Here is a 22,738-nt window from a genome sequence, read left to right on the forward strand (position 1 = left end):
ACTGGTGACTGGTGTAAAATCTTGTGCAACAAACTTGTGTTAAAATACTTTAAAATAGGCCTTTTTTTTGGATTATTTTTTCCTTATCCACTGTGAGGGTTCTTGTGATAGTCTTCTGATCATGTGCTACAGTGATAGGCTAATGTAGACCTTTGTGTGTCTGACTGGCTACAGAAATGCATCAGCCCCTCAAAGACAAAGACGGCTGTAATCCCATCAAAACAAGTCGCTGTGATGTGATATGAAGGTCATGGACGGTTGTAGCCTATTTCTTTTTTCTTTTTCTGTGTTTATGTGAATTATGTGTGGTAGCTAATGTTTTGAATTTCCATTCAATCATTAAAATGTTTGGGGTATTGCATTTTAAACAATTTTTGTCTCTAAGTATTGCTGCAGAATGTGTGACAACATGATGCACAAAAATAAAATATGTACAGTGAGCTTACTTCTCCAAAACTGTTGTCTAAATGACACTGGATTAAACAGTAGTAAATCCATGATATATTTCGTTACAATACGCACTTGAATGCGCCCGACTACAGTGGCACTTTGTGACTTCCGACACTGGGAATTAAGAGGTTTTACGATGAGGAAGCACTTGAAAGCATCATCTCACCCTGACCCAAAGCGCGCCCCCGGCTTTACGTGGCTACTCCCCCTGTTCGCCGTACGTGCGCGCACCCCCCTATCGCGTGGTGGGGATCATCCATATTGCTGCTAGTGGTGGAGATAAGGTTGTAATCCTGCGAGGCCCTCGGACACGTTTCTTTATTTTTATACATGTTTTAATTCGGTGCTGACTACTCTGCGTCTTAGACTGAAGCTCTTTTGGTCTAGGAGCGACAGAGGAGCGGCAGACTCCGCGGAACAACTTCACATTTCCTTTAAATTGACGGCGAATTCGGGCCGGGGGGAGGACTGGTAATCCTGAGGGGGGAAGAAAGACGGTGGTGGGAAATGGCCACTCAGGTGGAGACTCTCCTGCCCGGCAACCCGCTTGCAAAAGCGGAGGAGCACGGTAAAGTGATCCGCGGTGAGCCGGAGGTAGAGGAGGGCGGCCGGGGCGACGGGGCCAAGCGGCAGACGGGTGTCGCCGAGCAGGGGAGCAGCAGCGGCAGCAGCCCCGGGCAGGGAGGGACCCTCGGTACGGAGGAGCAGCCCTCAAAGGAGGCGACAGAGGAGAGCAAAGAAGGCTGTGACAGCGACGAGAAGCAAAACGGGGAAGGTGTTAAAAGCAGAAAGGAGTTTACTGAAGCTCCCCCGCCCAAGGTGAACCCGTGGACTAGGAAAATGAATGCGGTGACCGTGGTCAGCGTGAATGGACAAGCACACCACGGTTTGTACCCTCCCTACATGTTGATTTTACTGGCTGTCAGTGTTGTGTCGGTGTCTGCCCGTCCAGGTGTGGTCACACAAGATGACCGAGCAGCTGTCACGAGGGGGTCAGATAGCATTTTACTGAAACCAAAAGAGCCAAGTGAGTCCATAAACAAGCCTAGTCTGCTCGCCCTCTTGTTGCTCCCTGCAAGCTGGATATATTTGGAGTAAATACCCCCTCCTCCTCCTAGTGAAGTGAAAGCTATTCCTGGAGTTGTGGACCCATGGGTGGCTGCTTGCACAAGGGATCACACCCTTAAAAAAAGCTAAAATACTCAAACTTTTCTCTGGTTCCCTATCAAATGCCAGGGTAGTGTTGCTCCCCTTTGATCACATGCTAAGCAATCATGACTTCGCTTTAAGTCTATTAAAATCAAACTCTCTGCTTCTTATAGATCATAATTTGAATAATTGAAGGTGTAATTAAATTCTGCTTGTTGTGCACGTTTGTGGACGTGTTGTGTGGTCGTGCAATGGTTGTGAAGTTGCTGTGCCAAACTATTCAGCTTCAGTGCATCAAATCTTGTGTGTTTTTGTGGCATATTTTGCAGAGAAAGAGAGAGAGTTAATTTCAGCAGTGTCACCGTGCATGTTTGCTGCAGTGACTTCCAACTTCAAGACAGTAGTCAAGAGTAGCTCAGATGTTGAGCCTGCTTCATCACCATGTTGTCCCTGCCCTGTGTGCCTCATCTGCTGCCACCCAGCCAGTCAAACCTTTAGCTGACACGCACTCTGTGTTTGGCAAATATCTAAACCGGTGCTTACTACTGATTACACGTTTGTTTTGAGGCAGATTTTCGACACACGGCCACGCCGCACATTAATGAGGCACCCGCCCATGTCTCGCATTGCATCAATTAGAAGAAAAGAGCTCGGCCGGTTTGCATTAGCCAGCTAACAATAGCACACTGACTCCTCTTTGGCCTAGCGCGTCGTCAAGCCCTTCCCACTCAGATGTTAGCTTAGCTTCCAGATTGCTACTGTGCATTTCCAGCCGCCTTCTGTGAGACATGTCGGCTTTTAAACGTGTTTAAAGATCGATTCCCAACACCGAAACACGGCCCAAGACGACACATCTGCTCGTTTAATCTCTTAAAAGGAGCAGGCTTGTTATGAGGCGTCACGTGTTCACTCCACGTGTTCCCCGAGAGAAAGGCATGGGCGCTGCTAGCTAGCTAACATGCTACCTAGCTAGCATACTGCGCCGGATCCGTGCAAACTCGAAGGCTAGATGTGATGTGTGAGGCAGGGTGGTTGTTTCACGGTAAACAAGCCGGTTGTCATGTCGTGTATCTGTTGTCAGCTCAAACCCGGGTCCTCCCTGCTTGTCCACCTAGCTAGTGATCATTAGCATGCAAGCTAACAGGCAGGCTGCTGAGAGTCATCATGGCTTCTGCTCGATCTCAGGTCCGAGCTTAAAATTACATCAGATTATGTTGTATCATAAAAACACACGTTGATTTTCTCTTAAATCAAAGTTAATCGACCCTGTGGAGTGATTATTGGTGATGCACACTGGGACAGCTCCCTTTCTATATTCTGTTGCAAGGCAACGTGGTTTTTTGCCCCCACAACCATGTGTGTACTTTTTCCTGGACAGTGTCGGCTTTGCAGTTGCACCGTCAGGTCATCATGACTCCGGCTGTGGCCTGTCAGCGATTTCTTTTGCCTTTTTTGTTTGCCAGCTGGTTTTGTTTGCAGTGTATAACTAATGTAGACTTTAGGTTCAGAGTACATCCTGTACTCTGAATCTGGACCAGTCTGGGTGGGTGGGTTGGATGGATGTGCTCCAAAAGCTGTCACATCAGCAAGTAAACCTGGTCGCGAGCCAGAAGTTGAGAGAACCATGCAGTGTCATGCCCCTGTTTTATGTTGCATTCAAAGAAAGAATGCTTGGATGCTAATTGTCAGATGGATTTTGAGTTGTCGAGCAGTGGTTTCAAACTATTTTTTGGTTGTTTTGATCCTGTGACAGAAAGCAACGGTCTTCTTGGGAGTTGACAACACAGGTTGTGTGTCTACGACGTGATAGCTGATTTTGAGTTATTTGTAGTAACCTGAAGAAGCAAAGCTATACAACATTTCACAAGTAAAATAAAAAGCAGTGACATGTCCGTATCATGATACGTGACACTTAATTCATTGTAACTTAAAATGTAGCAAAAGTTCTCGTCCTATAACATTTAACAAGGTTTCACCCTGGTCCAAATGATTGTCCACTCACCAAAAGAATAAGAAGTTGAGTCTTTTTCACAGGTAGAACACTCTTTAATCAGTTTGTGTACTTTGCGTGCCCTTGAACAAGACCCTGGACTCCCGTCCTGGATAAGAGCACCAGCTGAATGGCTCTAAATGTATTTCCACGGCCCAGGCAGGGAGCTTGTTTTAGGATCACAGTAGGAGTGATCCTAAATGGATTTGGATCCTGAATAAGCAGCCCATTTTCCCTATCGCCTCAGACGTGCTACTACTGATTGGGTTTACTGTTAATTGCTTGGGAAATAATCATTTTAGCTCAGGGGATAGGGTGGCAAGCACATCGCCAGCTTGCTTGTCTTTGTCACTCAAATGTTGGCTTTATATCCTTGAGCTGAACTTTCACCTTTTTAAACTTTATTTTTCTCCAAAGAGAAATTTGCCTTGTGATACCTGGAGAAAAGTCACAGACTTAAACATGAAACAGAATAAATAAAATGCATAAAACATGCTGTATTCATATATATTTAAGACATAGGCTAAAACCTACCTCATAAAATAAACAAAAACCTGTACTACATCCAGCCATCACCGTCCAAACCAGTCACCCATGGTTAAAACACCATTACCATCACCGCCAACCACTTGTTCTATGAGTATAAAAGGTCAGGTTTAACAGGGTGAAAAATTATATTTATTTGTCTTGCCATCAAAAAAATGATCAGTCTTCCAAACTGTCCGTGTGGAGGTCAGAGAGGATATTATCAGAAATAATTTAATCCTTTGAAAATAAAGACAAATCAATGATTAAATTAAAAACAATAATCCCATATAGACTATTAAACACCATGTGATGTAGCCTGATCTTATCACCCGTCAAAATAGTTTTGTTTCAGCTTTGGAGAGGTGACTCAGTGTTTGACTTCTGGTGATATTAGTAGTAAACATGACTGCCGCTGTCTCGTCTCTTGGGCGTGTGTCTGCATTCTTTATACTGTCACCAAAAACCACTATTGGCAGTGTGGCATGCAACAACAATTTTCCCCAGGCTGATCTGTTGCGAGTGCTGGCCATAGACTTAAAGGTGTCGTGTGGTGTTTTGGTTACATCCAGGGTCACTCACCAACATTTCTAGTGTGTCTCCTTGAAGCCTGACAGACAGGTTGAAGTTTATTTACTTTATTTCCCTCCTCCATTTAAAATAACAACAACAAAAAACAATCTACAAAGTCAATCTTGTGAAGACATTTAAAATGAAATGTGAACGTCCATGTTTGCTTCTTCCTCTACACAGCTTTAACTGGTGCCTTACTTGTGTTGCCAACACCAACTGTAGAGCAGCAGAATAGAGTGAAACAGGCAGCAGGAATGTGCATGAGTTGCCCAAGGGATTTTGCACAATACAATCAAAATTTGGACCCGCTTGTAAATAGCATAGGGCTACTTTTGGGCAAAAACTACAGAGTTGAGTTTCCTTAAAGTTGTGATCCCACTGGATTTCACTGTCTATTCATTACTGTTAGGACAGGGTGAAACATGTTATCTTGGGTTGTGAATTAAGAGACGTGCCTCAGTACTGTTGAGCTTCAACAAGCAGAATTACAAGACTCTAGAATATTGATTGTTTATATCCTTGTTTATATCATGCATGGCAGAATGATGCAAGAGAAGGAGGGATGCTGCCTGGCTGCAGCAACAGAGATTAAAGCTACAGTTGGTAACTTTCATAAAAATAACATGATGTCATTTGGTGAAAATGTCACTAAATCCACACAGTAGTACATGAGACATTTAGTCTGTGGGAAAAAAATCTTGTTCCTCTTCCTGTTTGTATTAACTCTGACAGCATTTGCCAGAATCTACTGCTGCTGTTCAGAAACAACCAGTTAGAGCTAAGGAGTCTCTAACTTGTCTGTCAATCACTGATTAAATATAACTCAAGATTCTGTTTCTGCATTGCCCATCTCTCGCTTCGTAAGTTTTCGGGAACATGTTTTAGTGTACTGTTTAGTTGTAAAGTGAGAGGTATTCATTTTACAGCTCAGCAGTGTAGTAAAATGTGTTTCTGAGATCATTTGAAGCGAGAAAAAGGCCATGCAGAAACAGAATCCTGATTTATATTTGATCAGCGTTGCCTAGTTTATCACTTAAAATTTAACGAGCTGTGATGGACATAAATGACAGCTACATTCAAGACACCTCTGAGTGGTTGTTTTCGTTCATGTGCAGTAATGCCTTTAGAAGTACTAAGAGGAGGCCAAGGAATATGACTTTTCACAATTTATGTCTGGTACAACTCTTGGGATATGGTGACAGTTTCAGCAAAAATGACTTAAAGTTACCAGCTACAGCTTTAAGGTCAGTGAAGTGGTTCATAAGAAGCTTGATGGATTGCTGTTGTTAGCCTTGCCTCCCTGGCTTGCTGCCACACTGTACACTTAAAACCCTCCCCACACTACTTCATGCCCTGCCTGCCTTTTACTAGATCACCTGAATTAATTCCAGCAGGTAAACTGTGGTCCCACTGCATCGTAACTGGGGCAGCTTGAGCTGAAGAGTTGAAGCTGGTCTGACCTTTACAATTCTGGCATTTAGCTGAATGACTTCTCAGTTTGTAGGTCATGTGACACAGTTTGTGCAGCCATGAAGATCATCCACAATATGTTGATTTGTATGTTTTTCTTCAATGTTGGGATCGGTTGCAGAGATGTTGAGCAGCTGAACAAAAACAGAGTCAGTTAGGCGGTCGCGCAAACATCAATGAATTCATCACACTGACCTGATGCAGTCAGGGTCCTTTATTCATCTGACTGTCTTGGTCCTGCATTTTAAGTGAAACTAAACTGGGTTTAGTTTCACCTAAAATACAGGAACAAGATATTTAGCACATTCCTTCAGTGTATTTTAAAGGTGTATGCTTCAGAAATTGAATTAATTTGCCAAACAAGTAGGCTCAGTTCCTCTACACAGTTAAATTCTTCAGTGTATTTTGGCCCCAGGGGGAGTTAATGGTGAATTAGTGATAAATGCTAGCAGTGCTGTTGCCCGCCTTGTTCTCATAGGTCACTACAGAACAAGAGTACCAGTGTCTTTTTATAAGCAGACCCTCTCTGTATAATCTTTTCGCCCCCAAGTTCTTTAACATTGTATTTCATTGATTCAGTAAGTCGACATGGTGAAATGCCACGGTTGCAGAGAAAATCAACGCAAACATTGGTTTTTAGATTCTCACAAGTCGTTTTGGTGGTAGCAAAATCAAAATTGCTGAGTAAAACATGGCGTGATTGATCAGATAGCCCAGTGCAGAAAATTAACTCTAACTGCCAGCAAAATGAAGCTACTTTGGCTAAACAAGTTAGCATCCTGTCCTGCTGTGTCACCTGTATGAAGCTGCTTTCAGACTGAAAATAGCTGGGCAAAAATTGCTTCAAAATGTGCTCAGTGTAAATTACTAAACAGATTATGCCAAGTTATAACACTCAATGGTATACCTGTTGATTGCAGGGCTGTAAGTGGACATTTTTGTTCATTTTCTAAGCAAGGTCCGGAGCTATACTGTATTTCTGAGCTTTCAAACGTACTTGTTCTTTCAACACATAACATGCATTAATTCACACTGTTGGCACAGCCAGAGAGAAATAGAGACAAATGTCTCAATGAGTTACAGTTGAAAATAACCAAATTGGATCCCACGTGAAAATGTTCTGGCAAAGTACATTTGAGTTGTACATTTTTGCTTTAAATGTCATCATGTGCTCCAAGCCCCGGAGTCACAGTGTGATAGTTAAACTCTGCTGAGTGGAAATATCTAGACTTCATTCTTTTCAGCACCAAAGTAGCCAGGCATCATTGCAGAATGAAATATTTATTTTGCGAATGTATCCTACTTACTATGTGGATGTTCATTCAGCACGCAGGCTTTTAGTTTGTTGATGTTTCTATGACTTTACTGTATGTTACTGTATGTTCGGTGAACGAGTGCATGAGGTGTTTCCTTAATGCAGGACTCGAGGGGCTCTACAGCTGCAGCAGTGCGTAGTGTGGCTCCTGTAAGCTGTGTAGCAGACATGGAACACGAACACACCACACACAGATCTTCTACATAGTCTCGAACCTAAAAACGTTATTCCATTTCATATGACGGTAACATTGAAATGATCTGTTGTCTTTTGTAGTACGTTTGAGACAAACCTGTACAACATGTGCTGAGTAGAGCATTTTCCAGTTGAAAAGTAAACTTCTCAGCTCTCTGGTATAGACTAGCCCAACCTCTGAATATGTAGATGTTGACGTAGGGAGTTACAGGTGTTAAACAATTCATTTTTGATTATTTTTTTCTAAAGTTGTGATTTTTAAGTATCAAAAACGATACACAGTCCAAGTACAGCCTCATTTAAAGTTTAAAGTCCATTTTCTTTTTGCAGTTGTGAAGAATGCAGGCCAACATGTAACACTGTCCTACAGTTGAGGTGTGACCACCCCCCCAGTCAGGGAATCGGGACTGACTAGCAGGTCTGGCAAATGAATAAATGTAAATGTAGGTTAGGCCCGAGGCATTAGCATTCCTTTAGCATCATGCAGGAAACTTAATTAACACTTGCAAATGCAGCCCCCTTTGTTTGAAACTTAAGGTAGAAAGGCACTGTTGGATGAAACTGTCACACTTTGTAGCACAGGACTTTTGGCTCTTTTATAAATTAAAACATCTCTTTAATATTATTTTAGCAACACTTTTATGAGCAGCATATTTTAAGGATCAGTTTATATTGCACTGAAATGTGAGTGTGTACTGATAAGGTTTATTGTTGTGCAGCGTTTGTCATGAATTATAACATCTCCTACGAAGACATCATTTGATATTAAAGTTTGGAATTTAATATTATTGTCATTACCTCAATATTACCTCATCTGTGTATCGTCCACTTATTGGTGTGCACAGGAAGAGATGTATTGTTGGTAAATGCATTAATAAGTGCGTATATATCTGCTTAAAACTACAGTATAGTACGTTATAAACCATATTAGCATAAATGTTTATATACTGCTTATAAATGTTTGATAGGATGGTCAAAGTAGAGTGTTAGCATGATTTCCTTTTTTGTTTAACAAGCCTCCACTCTGGCCATGGCTTTCTTGCTAACTCTATATAAAGTTGTGAGTTTGAAGGACTCCAAAGCGTGTGATGTTTCGGAGCTGCTTTGCATTCCTGCAGCAGTCGCTTCTACTTGCCGTTTCAAAATTAGCATGGACACTTCACTTGTCTCCCGCATTTGTCCCCGCTCTGTGAATCCTCTTTGTTGTGGCCGTAAGGAGGCAGACCCCAACCTCGCGTTATCAGACACCATCGGAGCTGTTTGTAGCCTGGTTTTTACGACCTGTTGGGACCCGGCAAAGGTCATGAACCTGGAAGTGCTGACATGTCATGGGGTAAAGTGGAACTACTGTCGCAGGACAGACTGACACAGATGCTGCTGCTGCTTCTGAATCTATGTTTGTTGTGTTGATGGGAGCTCAGGTGATTGGTCACGATGTTGTGTCTTCATGTTTGCTGGTTAATGTGATTGATGCATCTGAATTTTTGTGGCTTTTAGCTTTAAAACTTAATGCTCCGTTGATAATAACTCCAATTATTTGCTATTGATTTTACAGATCACATAATCTTTGATACATCAGTTTGTCGCTTTAACAACAAATTAATTGAGCAATCAATCGTTGCAGCACGTCTTATATTGCAACACAATATAAGACAGTGTTTTATTGGATAGAGGGAGTCCTTCTGTAACACTCCCAAAGACATGTCTTGAGCTGATAGTTGCAAGTCGAGTAATTGATCAGTAGATAATCTATTAATTGTTTATCAAGCCAAAAATTTTTAGGATTTGCTGTTTTTCTGATTAATGTCATTGTTAATGGATTAACTTTGTTTAACTTAACAATCAATCAGAATCAGCCCATTGATTGATAATGAAAATAATTGTCAATTGCAGCTATAGATGACACTGAATCATTACAAAAATGTATCTAAATAAGTGAGGATGTATGAATTAGGGCAATTTGTCCAATCAAAACACACGTTAGCATTTATTTTAGACTTGTAGACAGTCAGAACCTCGAAGCAGATGAACTCAGAGTGGAAATGCTAAGCTAGTTAGCGGCCCAGTGTATGTTGCATTCACTCTACTCCACCTTTCCCACTACACCTCACACACCTACTCATCACACACACTCTGTCAGCTGTTTCAGATGAGCCCTTGTCTTAAGTCGTCCAACTCGAGCTGCTTTATCTGTCTCTGGGTTGTGTCTGGACTCGATGATAGCGGCACATCCCTCTTTGCTCAGGCTCAGGGTGTGGACTGTTTACATCAAGGATGTGTCTAGTTACTGGTGGATTAAAAACGTGACTAAGCTCCTGCAGTCAAAGGCCTCAGGTCATGAGTCCTGCGGGATTTACTTTATAAACGTGTCTGAGGAAACAAGTTCAAGAAAATGTGTATTACTGAGCAGAGTGGGCTGTGAAGAGAAACATGTCCGCTACTGCTGCAGCTCAAAACTCATCTAATCTGGCTCAGGGTTTGTTGCTTTAAGGACCTGCACACTAAATGAAATAGCGGATGAGTTAACCACTAATGAAATAGCTGCAGCTTGTTGACCAGGTAGAGGGAGGTAGTATGAGGTATCTTCAATGAAGAAAAGTGAATTTAGGGTTCTAGAAAATCTGAAAAAATGTCTCAAGAGAGTCAGACAGAACAGGACTGCAGCTTTAATTTTGGAGCAATAAAATATCATGGCTTAATCGTTGGTGCTCATGTTTGAAGTTTGTTTATGCTTTGACTCCAAACCAGTCGTTCCTGTCTTGATGTCTTTTAGTCTGTGTGAAACTCTGAAAGCTGCGTTGTCAACTTTGACCATTTTTGTCAAGGACAAGGTATAGCTGGCTGTCACTGCGCTAGGCTTCTCCAGGCGTGAGCACCGTGAACAGATGTTTCTCCACAGGGGTCTTTCCGCAGTGGACAACTGAGTCCACCTGCACTGTTGGCGTCCAGCTGGTTAGCCGGACTGACTGAGGCACACGTGTGACGCTCTCCTGTCCCAAATTAAGCTGTGTCTTGAGCAAAGCTGTGCTGTGACTGCAGAGAAAGCTGTTTTTAAAAGTCTCTGTGTTGAGCTCTCAGCACTTTTGTAGACTGTAACTGAATCCCACTGGAGTTCAGTTTCACTCCTGCTTTCCTATTTGTACTCTCCAGTATCAGATTTATTTTAATTTCTTCTGGTGAACCAGTAGAAGGCTTTTATTTTGAAGAAGCTAAAGGTAATGTAGCGCGTTTTTCACAGTTAGTGGTGCTCTTCATTATTAACAATTGGTTTGCACAAAAACATGTGCAGCAGCAGAAGCTCAGTCTGTGAGGACTTGACTTTGGGAGCGGAGGGTAGCTGGTTTCAGTGCCAAGGTGCACTCGAGCAAGGCGTGTGCGTTTGTGTGTGTGTCCAGCTGACTGCTGTCTAACTGTTTCAAGTCACTTTTTACCTCTTGGTTTGTGTTAAACTGTGTATTTTAACCGGTTGAAGCATTTGAGTCATCAGATGTCTGGATCCTAAGTTATCAGAGAAACAAGTAACGTTAGCGGCAGCTCCGCTTGCAGTCCCCCTGACCCCTCCCCACATGTCTTGTGTCAGCAGAGTAGTGTCGGAGAGACACTGCTTTTTGATGTGAACTGCTTTATTCAGTGTTTTAATTATGAGGTCCCTTTGGAGGGGGAGACCTCTGCACATTATTCGTCTCCTGGTTAAACCTCCTGAACAATGAGTACAATAGGAATCCTAACCTTACATATATGGTAATGGTTGTTGCTTAACAATGAAGACAACAAGTCCCATGATCCCATGCTCCTTTACGATGCCCCCCCCCCAAGCCCTGGCTACTGTTTTCACCCAGCTGGACATTTTATGCACTTGTCGCTTGTCCCTCTCTTGTTACATGACCTGGCTTTAGCACATGTGCAGGTTGTTACTGCGACTCGGCATATGCAGGGAGACGCCTCCCAGCCCTCTGCTGTCTGAGCTTTCTACTCTGCAATAGGTGATGTCACCACACTGATCACGTGACGCCATGGAGAATCTTTGATGTGTGTGTGTGTGTGTGGCACACAGGCGGTCTAGCGGCGTACACTCTGTCGTTTCCTCCATATTTGGTTCTTGCAGAGAGGCTTCCCTCCTCTGTCGTCACTCTGCTCTGCTGTGAGACCATCAGACTGCAAGCAGCCAGTAGACAATGTTGATTACCTTTCACTCTGATTTAAACTTAAGATTCTTGTCTTATCGCACACCCTCGTCCAGTTCTTGTCTCCCTGTAATGAGCAAAACCAGACATGTTAGCTGTCTGAACCGCCTTTTTGGGAACTGTGTGTGTCCTGCCTGTATTTCTCATATTTATCCTTCAGAGAGAAACTGAAATTCAGGGCTTCCTCTGTTCAACCCTGACTTCTGTGAATGTTTTGAATATCATCCTGTGACAATGATATGAGTGCTTCTTTTACCCCACAGCTTGCCACATTTACTGGGAAATCCCTGAAAACACTGACCTGTAATAAGTAAATCTTTAAAATACAGTATGACCTCAGAATGACGATAAAATACACGTGGGTGTAGAAAAAAACCCTCTTCGCCATAGCCAACAAAAAGTCCCAGCATCTGGCTGAGGACCGGGCCCATTTCCCAACACTACCACTGTGTTTATCTAAGACTGCAGAGCCGACGTGGCACAAAGTTTATTTATAGGCTTCACCAGCGATACCCTGTGGGCTTTGGAGCAGGTATCTGTGCTGCAGCGCCCATGGGAATTTGTCTTTGGTCTCCACCTGAGGTGTCTGTGCTCTGTGGTGAGTTTTCTGGGAAACACAGAGGAGGACTTTGTCTGTTGGGGGCGGTGAAATTAGAGATAACAGTAAATGAGATGGGTGTTTGACAGAGAGCATTTTGTACAATACGTTGTGCAGTTTGATGTCATTCCGTCAGGACCCCTGCAGCTGCTTTTTTAATCTAAATTAAAAGGAAGCGGTAAAGCAATTTGAATGTGCACAGTGATCTCATATAGAGCCTACAAAATAAGCATTGGAGAGACAGCGAGAGAGGTAATAGTTGATGTCAGCTGGCGGGGGTTGGTGGTGGCTAATGTTAATGTTAGCCTCTGGCAGTCAGGCGAGCACAGCAGGCTGCAACAACTGGCTCTGAGTGCTGTGAAGAAACATGTAGGGAATCAACACAGAGGACAGAGAAGATCATGCTATAGGACCGCTACAAAGTCCCTTCTTTATGCCGCTTTTGCATTTTACACACACCCAAACAACGGCGACATCGTGCCGCTCTAGTGTGTGATTTTTGGACACCATGGAAGCAAAAGAGACGTGACGGCTATGCCTTGCAACACAACAGCGTTAACCTTCAGTGTGACATATCACGTAAACGTCGGCGGGGTTTTCTAAGCAATAACAATCATTTATCGTCTCTGTTATATGGCGGCTGATCTCGTTCTCTGCCTGGAGCTCCTGGACCTCATTGTTTACCTAATTTGTGGAAATTTCCGGCCACTATTCTTCTTCTTTGAGTTAGCCACTAACTGCCATCAGCTACTTTTCAAACTGTCACACCTGTGCCACCCATGATCTCATCCTGCCGGCTGTCCCATTTATACAAAGGTCGTGCCAGCGCTGTAACTCCCTCTGATGCCACCTTAAAGGCGAGACAACTCTATCCCGCATCCTTCAATTGTACCTTTTATACAGAACAGCATGGCATAACGGCAAGAAATTCTGTCCTTGAAGAGGCAGTGGAAAAGGGGCTTAAGAGGACATTGAGATGAGAGTGAATTAAAAAAGGGGAGGAGATGGAGTTAAGAGGAAGATGAGTCACTGTAGTAATGTGTGTGTGTGTAATGATAAGGGGAAAGCATCTAACAGATGATTGCATTGTTTTCTCTGTCAGCAGTCATGTCACTACGTAAATGTGATGCCAATTTTCCTTTTGAAATCATGTCTGAATAAGCTCCAAACTCCCATCGGCTCTCATCATTGCTTACAACACACATATTATACTTCAAAATATTGTGTAGCGCCTAAACAAAATCAACATACATTTATTTATTGTCCAGTTAAGTACACAAAGTATTTTCAGTGCCTACCTGCTTTTAAAAATATTTGGATTTTGTTTGAAATTAAGACGTAAAGATGTTTTTTGTGTTGCACTGATGTGTTTGTGTCGGTGTGTTTGCACTGTGTCAGGTCATATTTCAGGTACAGCTGATCCAGCTCAGTCCTTCCATTTGTTTTGCCAATTCAGAATTTCAGTGGAGTGATACAGTTACAGGTCAAACAAGGTAGTCGCATTTGTTTTGTTTGGCAAATGTCATGTTGGGGGCAGAGTTTCAATTAGTGCTGTATGATTGTGGATAAAATGGGGATCATGTCTAAACTCAGACCTCATATTATGACTTATGACTTATGAATTTTTAGTGAAACAGTTTGCAATGAGAATATGTTTATGTGAGAATTCTGTATTGACATTTCAGGTGGTTGTGTGCAGTCATGGTGTTACTATACAGGGCTGCAGATATGTCACAGACTTTTCGTTTACTTATAATCACAGCATTTTTTTTGAAAGGATTCATGAATTTCCTCTTCCTTGATTCTGACTCGTATTGCTCCACTGAAGCAACTTGCAGATAAATTAGGAGCACTCGGCCTCCCTGCCAATGCAAATACACCAAAATATTCAGCACTTTTGTTGCTCCCTTCACCTCCTCTGCAATATGTCTTCACACTTGTTCCCCTTCCTTATGTTTCTGTGACATTTAGCCATGTGTCTCTTAACACACACATGCACACACACCTGCCCTGTCCTTGAGTTTCAGGGAACACTTATCAGCGCTCTTGTACAGTTGAGCACGTAACGCTTAGATAAACGGCCATACCTCCTACCTGTCGAGTCGGACTGCTCTGGAGGTAGTTTCACGCTTGTAGTGTGGTCTTGGGCAAATAACCCCATGTAATGCTAAATCTGAAAAACTAAAGATCAGCAGCTGAAATTTGGGGACTAAACGTTTCTTTCAGGGCATTTACTGTGGTGTGTGTGATCTGACGAATAATGAAGATTAGACAGATAACTGATTAAAAAGGGATTGTTTGGTTTGAGACTTATTTAGTTTAGTTTATTTTTAGTTAAATTAATTTTATAATGTCTGCAATGCAGACTAGTGAGGAGTCTTTCTGATTTACTTAAATGCAGTATCACAGAATAGGTTGAGAGTAAAGTTACATCGCAGTTTGTTGCAGACGTGTGATTAAAGATAAAATAAGAATACGGTCTGACTTAAAATTATTGTTTTTTGAAATAGTGGTTGGAGGTCAGCTTTTTCATGTACATTTCAAACATTATTAAACTCCCCATTTCAAGCACTAAGTTTGATTATTAAAGATGATCAGGACTTGTTTGTCATGTGAATAAAAACTGCACACTGGCTGTAGCAGCCAGGGAGCAGGGACTTGTCCCAGGAACCAAATCTGAGACTTCCACTGGGGATTCCTGAGATTGAAATGCATGCAAAGTTCCTATATAATTTTTGATTCTTAAGTTGTATTTATTAGCCACAAATTATACCAGCACTTGCAGCAGGACATTGAAAGAACCACTGGTTTATTTTCGATGTTTGTGAAATGTAGGACGTCCCTTACCAAAGTACTACATAAAAAAGGTCAAGGGATAATGTCTACACCAGAGAGGCAAACTGCAAAAAATCTTTGCTGGCATTGCTTGAAAAAAAAATCCTGGAAGGCATTTAAAGCGCCAACGACGCAGATCTCTACAAGCGAAGGTCTTGTCTGAATGCACTGCTGACTGTGTGACTGCCTGAGGAGCAGCAGGTTATAGTTTGGCAGACGTCTTGTCCCTGGGAGGCTCTCCTCTGACCTTAAACTATCATCTGATATGCACTGAACACTGAGCAGCCCTGTGAGTGATGCATACGTGCCCTTAGTGGGGAAATCTTGATGTGCGACTCAGCTGATCAGCAGAATGCGGTAGAGCTCGACAGACCTGCTGTTTATCGCTGAACAACCAGCGTTTGTCCACTCGTTGCAGTGGTTGCAGACTACAAAATTCAATTAGGGTTCCTGAGCCATGTTTGATGCATGGCTTATGGTCGGCGGTGTTCTGTATAAGTTTCCTAGAAAGACTTTCAGAGGATCTTTTGCCAGTTGGATTTTATGAAGCTACCAAAGACTTTAACTGCTTCAGGGGTCACACATGTGCAAAGTTAACATTTGTGAATATTTGCCTCCTGTACCCTGCCATGCAATGCAAAAAGGGACGAATAAACATTTGCCTCCAACGGCAAAGCAGATTCGCATTTTCACATTGTGGAGTTCAATTTGGTGAACTTTGACCGCTCAAGTTGCAGCCTCAACCATCAGCAAAGAAGTATGTGTGGTTGACACAGCTTGACCGCCACTATCTTGGTGCCGTGGCTAACCAGTCAGTATTGTGTGATATTGGCCATGAAAAATATAACCTGCCCCACATGAGAGATGCTACCTGCCTGGCAGTGAGTTGGGAGACAGGCATGGAGCTTAAGAAATGGAAAACGTATCAATAACATCGTATTTTGCTGCATTTATAAGCAAGCTAGCTAACATTCATTTCCTAGCATTCGTTGTGCGTCACATCCGGCACTGCCCGCATTCAGCATGAATGTCTGTCTGGCTGTCTACAAGACTATAGCCCTTTTTAAATAGGAATTGTGCAAATTTGCAGGAAAGCCCAATCAGTCTTTTTTCAGCATTGGCAGTATAAAAACGAAATCGGGGAGTGCAGCGAAATGCCGCGTGCCTACTTTTGTTCATACAGAATGCGCCTTTTTTCGGGGCAATGGGGGTCGTGAGCAAGTAACAGTGTCGTACAATACATGCCGCGGCTGGTCAGTCCTTAGGAGATTCTCTCGTAAGTCGGCCCGTCCTCCACTGTTCCCGTCATTTGACGGTTAATGGCCTCTTCGTTTGCGAGGACAAGGAGGGTGCGCAATTCCTTGTCTCCCCAGTTGCTCATCTTTACAATGTCTGTCAGCTTTGCGTTTCTCTCTTGCTACTAGCTGCTCATTCCTGCTATCAGCTGTTTCCTGTTATGCCACCACCAGTGGGTCGCACGTGCGGTGTCATCAACAGCTCCTCCCACAAGTCATCAACAGCCCCTCCTGTTGTGGAAGGCTGCCTCGTTCTTTTTAAACCAAAAAGGTTCCACCAATATGTTTACCCCTACGCGATGGAAAATTGGGCACCTAGGATCAACTCGCCAATCCGGCTCTGTGTGTCTAAACACTCGCAGCTGGCCTGCAAAACGGCCCAACGTTCGCCGAAAAAATCTGGCTGTGTAAAAGGGGCTTATGAGTCTCCAGCCGTGTTAGCAGCTCTGTGAGGCTGTACGTTGAGTTAAATTATATCGTCTGCATGCTAACATGCTCAAAATGACAATGCGAAAATGCTAATGTTCAGCAGGTTGAAAGATTACCTTGTTCAACATCTCAGTTCAGTGGGTTTGCGTGCTAACAGTTGCTAATTAGCACACAACAGCTGAGGCTGATGGGAATTTCATTAGTTCTGCAAGTTTGGTCATAAACCCAGTGTTTTGAGGTGATGATGGTGCTAGATGAAAAGTCAGATGATAACCAAATTCTGTACCACATTTCATGGCAAGCAGTTGTTGAGACATTTTTGTGTAGACCAAAGCAGGGGACCGACTAACAGACAGACTTTGGTGTTCTTGGAGTCAAGCTGCTAGCTCGGCTAATACAGTAAAAAAAATGAGCATAATGGAAAAAGTGTCACAGATAAATTCAAATGAGTAAGTTGAACCTTTTTTAGGTCGACCTTCAGTTGTAGAAACACTAGAAATACAAGTAAGTGAAGGGAATAAAAATCCTCTTAAGTTATTTCATGGAAATGATCCCCCTGATAACCACTCTGTAGCTGTTATGAGAGACACTCAGAGTCCTCTGTCATGATGACGAAGCAGAAAGACTCAATAGAATCTGAGCAAGTTGTCCCACTTCCTTTGATAAGCTTATAAAAAAGGCTTTAGAGGAAATCACAACAGGACGCTTTGCAGGAAAAATCTTAGAGTAACGCTGTACATCTGACACCCAGTGTGTTTGTGTGATTTACCTATTAAACATGCTCTGTCATGCTTTGTAAGCAGCAGTGTGACGTTTTTTGAAACTGCCTTCACACTATGTGTTCAAACTAAGCAGATAAGTGGGGATAAATACGTAAAGAATTTCTGCTGATTCCTTAACTTAATTTAGCAACAGAGTTGTTGCACAAAGTTTCCACACTGGGCTGCTGAGAGGAGATCAGTAGCTTTTGTTCAATGAAATGTGTGTTTACGTGGCCCAGATATTGCCGAAGCAAAGGCTCGATCAGCTTGAAAGTTGAAGAATATTTGAGACGTTATCAGATGTGTACATCTTCCACTGAGGTTATGTTTTCTGTCCTGTTTGTTGAGACCTGGCCACATCACATGGTGGCACTGTGAATTGAATCCGTGTGTCTTTATAATATATTTTAGGGATGCACAATATTGGATTTTTGCCAATATCCGATGTGCAGATATGTAACAACTTATTTGACCAATAACAGATACCGAGTCTCTTCGGTAGTGGAATTAACATCATATTATGCATGCATGGTCTTATTGTGCCAACAAACAGACGGAGACATGAGATACAATACTTTCCAATCTATGTAATATTCAGTCATGGTGCAAAATAAGAAAAAGCATGTCGGCCAATTCTGGTAGTTCATTTCAAAGCTGATATTGGCCGATACCGATAATGTGCCGATGTTGTTGTGCATCCCAAGTATATTTGGTTCGCGGAGCTCAGTGAAGACTTGCTTTGATCTACCGTAGCTAGCTGATGAGCTAACTGCTAACAAGGTAGCCACGAGGGACAATAGCTCCTCCAGCTTCTTTCTGTTTTCTCTGTAGCCTACTGTGTCGTTTTACTCCTTCCTGGCATAATGTTCTGGGGATCGTAGAGTGTTTCATTCAATTAACAGGAACTTAACTGATTACAGCAGTTCCACTGCGATCAGTTGTTTTTGCCAGAAAAATTTAAATTCTGGTAGGTGTTCAGAATTTTAAAAATCCTAAAAAATAAAGATGTTTTGGTGAAATTTTTTTGGAAGGTGAGAACATGGGCTAAGGAACACGTCAGGGATTTCTTAACTTTCCTTGACAGGTGATAATTTAACTTAAATGCGATTTTCTAGATGAAGTGATTGTGTGTATTTTGATGCACATGCAGAAATCAAAATGAAAGTGGCACTTTTGGCTGATAGATTTAATACGTATGGATACATTTGTTGTAGCTGTCATCCACCCTGGTGGTTTCTTGGTTTATCTTAATTTAGCTGATGAGTTAGTCTCATGAATTGGTGAGAAAAACATCTAAACCCTGGTTGTGTTATGAAATATTACTTTAAATAGATTCTGATTCTGAGTGAATTAATTGAACATTTTTAATCTTGACAAACTCTTGTTCCCATTCATCAGTAGTGATTTTTGGCTGAATGAATGGTAGTTTCACGTGATGTCATCAGCCGTGATTAGGATTTGCAGCAGCCGGTTGAAGCAACATTATGCCTGCTGAGTGAAAGCTTTTCAGTAGACCACTGGAAACAGTACCAGGTTATAAGAAGCTTTTATTTAACAATAAAATGTAGGCAGGTTAAGAAGTTCAGCTGCCAACTTGACAAAACAAACATTTCAGTGTTGAATTAGTTCACACAGCCTCTTTATGGAAATGTTTTATAGACCTAGAGAGTACAAGGAACTGAGACAGCTGCTTCTGCAGAAGATAATAGGACTATCTGAGCAAAACTGTTTGACTGGTACATCCAGTTTAATGTGTCACTTTACAAACTGTTAACATTAAAAACTCTTTCCACAAATCCAAAGACTTTGCACACGAGTTTTCTCATTCAAAGAAAAATTAAAGGCCAAGTTTCTGGAAATAATGAAGCCTTGATCTGCACACACTACTTGGTTGTAATTGGAGAAAATCAGCAAATAACTTTATAATGTAATTGTTAATGTACACGTTCGCACTTATTTAAAGGCAGGGTTAGTTATGAATATGTAACTGTTGCTATCTGTCTTTGAACCTTAGCTGTAATTTAGTTTTTCACATAGTTGTCTCAATTCTTTACTTAAATTCAGAATCAGTTTTAGTAACATCTGACATCTGTATGTCAAACAAACATTTGTAATAACGGACACCAAACCCCTTACCTAACTGTGGGCTCAAGTCGCATGATTGTTGATGGATTTTTCTGTCCTGGCACGTCATACTGTGCGTATTTGCTGGCTTACTAGAAATTGTGTTGTGAAGAAACCTTTCAACCCTCAAAACTTCTGTTGAAAATCCCTGGAGGACACATGACTGTGACACAGTGTAACTAACAAAATGAATCAAAGGTCAAAACTGTAGTGTCGGGAAGCTTCCAGTTAAATCTCTGTCAAACCGTTTCTCGTCTCTGCAGCTCCAAACTAAATAAACAGTTCAGGTTTGAAGTTCAGAAGTTATGTAAGGTGATGCTACTGACATCACCTTACATGTGTCACATTTCTAGGATACCAAAGGATAATTGGAGACAGGAGAGGCACACAGATTCTTGCAGTGAAGGGTTTGGTATCAAGAACTGGCTCTGAATTTGAAACTATTCTAAATTTAAAGGAGAGTACGACTGCATATGTGCAGACTGTTGTATCAAGCCTTTTGTGGCTCCAGAGGAAGCTGTGTGTGAAATTTGATAAATAACCTTGTGATGTCACTTGAGTCAGTGTTGGCTGGGGTTAAAGAGTGAAAATTTGAACAAATTGTTGGTGCAAAGTTAGAGAGGAGGGATCTTATCAGACCTTACCAGACCTTTACAGCCCACTCCTCATGTGTGCAGCAGGCGAGAGCCTCCAGGGTACGTTAGCTGCTACTAGCATAACACACCTCACGTTGCGTTGTGGGTAATGTAGGTGCCAGGTTTTGGCAAGGAAGAATAATATGAGGAATAAAAAGACGACGTCTGGTTCTGCTGCATTGATTCTGATACTTTGTTATGGGCATGTGGTGCTAAATTGGTGGAGTTCTGTTAATGTCCTGCTCACTGGTTCCTGAAAGTTTTGACCTGCTGTGCTTCTGTCTATGTTGCTGGTTATGTGCAAAGTATATACATCATGGTGAACCAAATCCAAGAGACACAAATGTCATCACAGCTGAAATAATTTCATGCTGGGAGGTAGGGCTGTCAAAAAAATTTGAAGTTTGAAATATATTCGAATATATATATTTTATATAAGTTTGAACCTAAATTTGATCATTCGAATATCATTAATAATGAATTAATACTATTAATAATGTTGAATATCACGGCAAATCCCGTTCGGACCGGAGATGGCTCGCGCACAAGCCGGGCCAGAGAGGGACGCAGCGACAGAGGGAGAGGCGCCGACGGAGGAGCCTGCTGCGCCAACACCACCCACTGTGCTGTCCACAATGTGTGACCTGTTCGGGGAGACAAACAGGGAGAGTGTTGCACCTGCTGCCTTCCTGCCTACCCTTCTTGAAGAAGAGATGAATGAGAATGAGACACCACTACGAGCTGACCAGGATCCACTCTTGTGGTGGAAAACTACGCACTGAAGTATCCAAACTTTGCTCAGATAGCGAGGCAGAAGTTGATCATACCTGGCACTTCAGTGAGGTCAGAACGGGTGTTTTCATCCGAGTGTCACGTTCATATTGCACCAGCAATAAGCATCTTATTTTTATTTTTTATTTGTTATGTAAAATAAATAAATAATAAATTTGAATATTATTCGAACTCTACTAAATTAATTCAAAAATATTCGAACTCAATTTCATGTTGCTTTTGACAGCCCTACTGGGAGGTGATATTTTGTAAGAATTCAGTATTCTTGTACTCAGAATGTATCAGAATCAGCTTATGTCAATGTGTCCAACATGAGTGCCAACTAATAACAACAGTCAGCATTCAGATGAGAGAATGTAATGTTCATAACATGTCACTTTTGTTACTTTACATACTTAAATAATAGGAAAACCACCCAAACTGACATTTAAGAGGAATCGGGATTGATTGGTAGATCCAGTACAAATGCCGCATCTTGAAGCGCCTGGAAAACGCGTCTGAAGTTGCTAAGCAACCTGAACAAGCTCCATATCATAGCCTATTCACCTGAAATCTTTTCCAGGTGTAGTTAAGTGTGTGGGCATATCATCTGTCAGCAGCCCTGCACCAAAATGATCAACTTCTCCATATTTACCACAGACTGATATTTATGGAAGAAGGGAAAGATGTTGGCTGTGATTGGTTGTTCCTCGTCACATGACATGCGGTGTGCGCTGCTGTGTTCCAAAAGTTGAACTCTGTTTGTCTCGGGGCGCAGCAGTCATGCCTTGAAAAATAGGCATTGCTGTGGTGTTTGAGGGTGCCTGCCATGCATCTACATTGAAAACAATGAATATGAGGGTGCTAAAAACGTAGCATGTGCACGGCCCCTAAACCCTGCTGTTGAGTGCAGCTCTCTGTGGATGGAGATCTCTTTTGTTGCAGTTCAGGAGACAGTTTTGTGTGTTGCTAAGTTAGGATTAAATACAAGGTGTGCATGGAGAACATTTCCCCATAGTGAGTACAGTCACTACGGGGAAATGTTTTAGTGCTTTATTTTCTATGATCCTGTACTGTGTTTCTTTGGGCCTGACAGACCTGTCGGTGTGGTTGTACAGTCATGCACCATGCAAACGTGACCTCCAGCTGTTCACAGTATTTATTGGAAAGATTGTAAGATCAACATACAGTATAGGTGCTGTGCTTGCACTAATCTCCCCACTGGCCCCTGTGCTCTTTCACTGGACTTCTAGACTATTTAACCCCAGGACATTTCTTACTGGCTTACTGGTTTGGCTTCCGTCAGAGTTTCAAGGTATTTGTCAAATCCAGTTAACAAATACAGGTTCGCCGTCACTTTCCTCTGTCAGGTAGTTACAGCGCATTTGAGCTTTTGCTATTTATGATCTTCTTCTCTCTGGTGTCTGGTCTCAGGTATG

At 42.2% G+C, this 22,738-nt stretch overlaps 1 protein-coding gene across 7 annotated transcripts in view; it reads left to right on the forward strand.

Annotated features, from left to right (window-relative positions):
* Nucleotides 1-700: 700 nt before the first annotated feature.
* larp1 (La ribonucleoprotein 1, translational regulator) overlaps nucleotides 701-22,738 on the forward strand; it is a 59,609-nt gene continuing 37,571 nt past the window's right edge. For all 7 annotated transcript variants that reach the window (XM_050040570.1, XM_050040573.1, XM_050040572.1 and 4 more), the window contains exon 1: nucleotides 701-1,336. In XM_050040570.1, the coding sequence (XP_049896527.1) occupies nucleotides 958-1,336 (379 nt within the window). In that variant the 5' untranslated portion in view covers nucleotides 701-957. The remainder of the gene's footprint in view (nucleotides 1,337-22,738) is intronic.

The sequence above is a fragment of the Epinephelus moara genome, chromosome 3, assembly GCF_006386435.1.
Source record: "Epinephelus moara isolate mb chromosome 3, YSFRI_EMoa_1.0, whole genome shotgun sequence".
NCBI classification, from domain to species: domain Eukaryota; kingdom Metazoa; phylum Chordata; class Actinopteri; order Perciformes; family Serranidae; genus Epinephelus; species Epinephelus moara.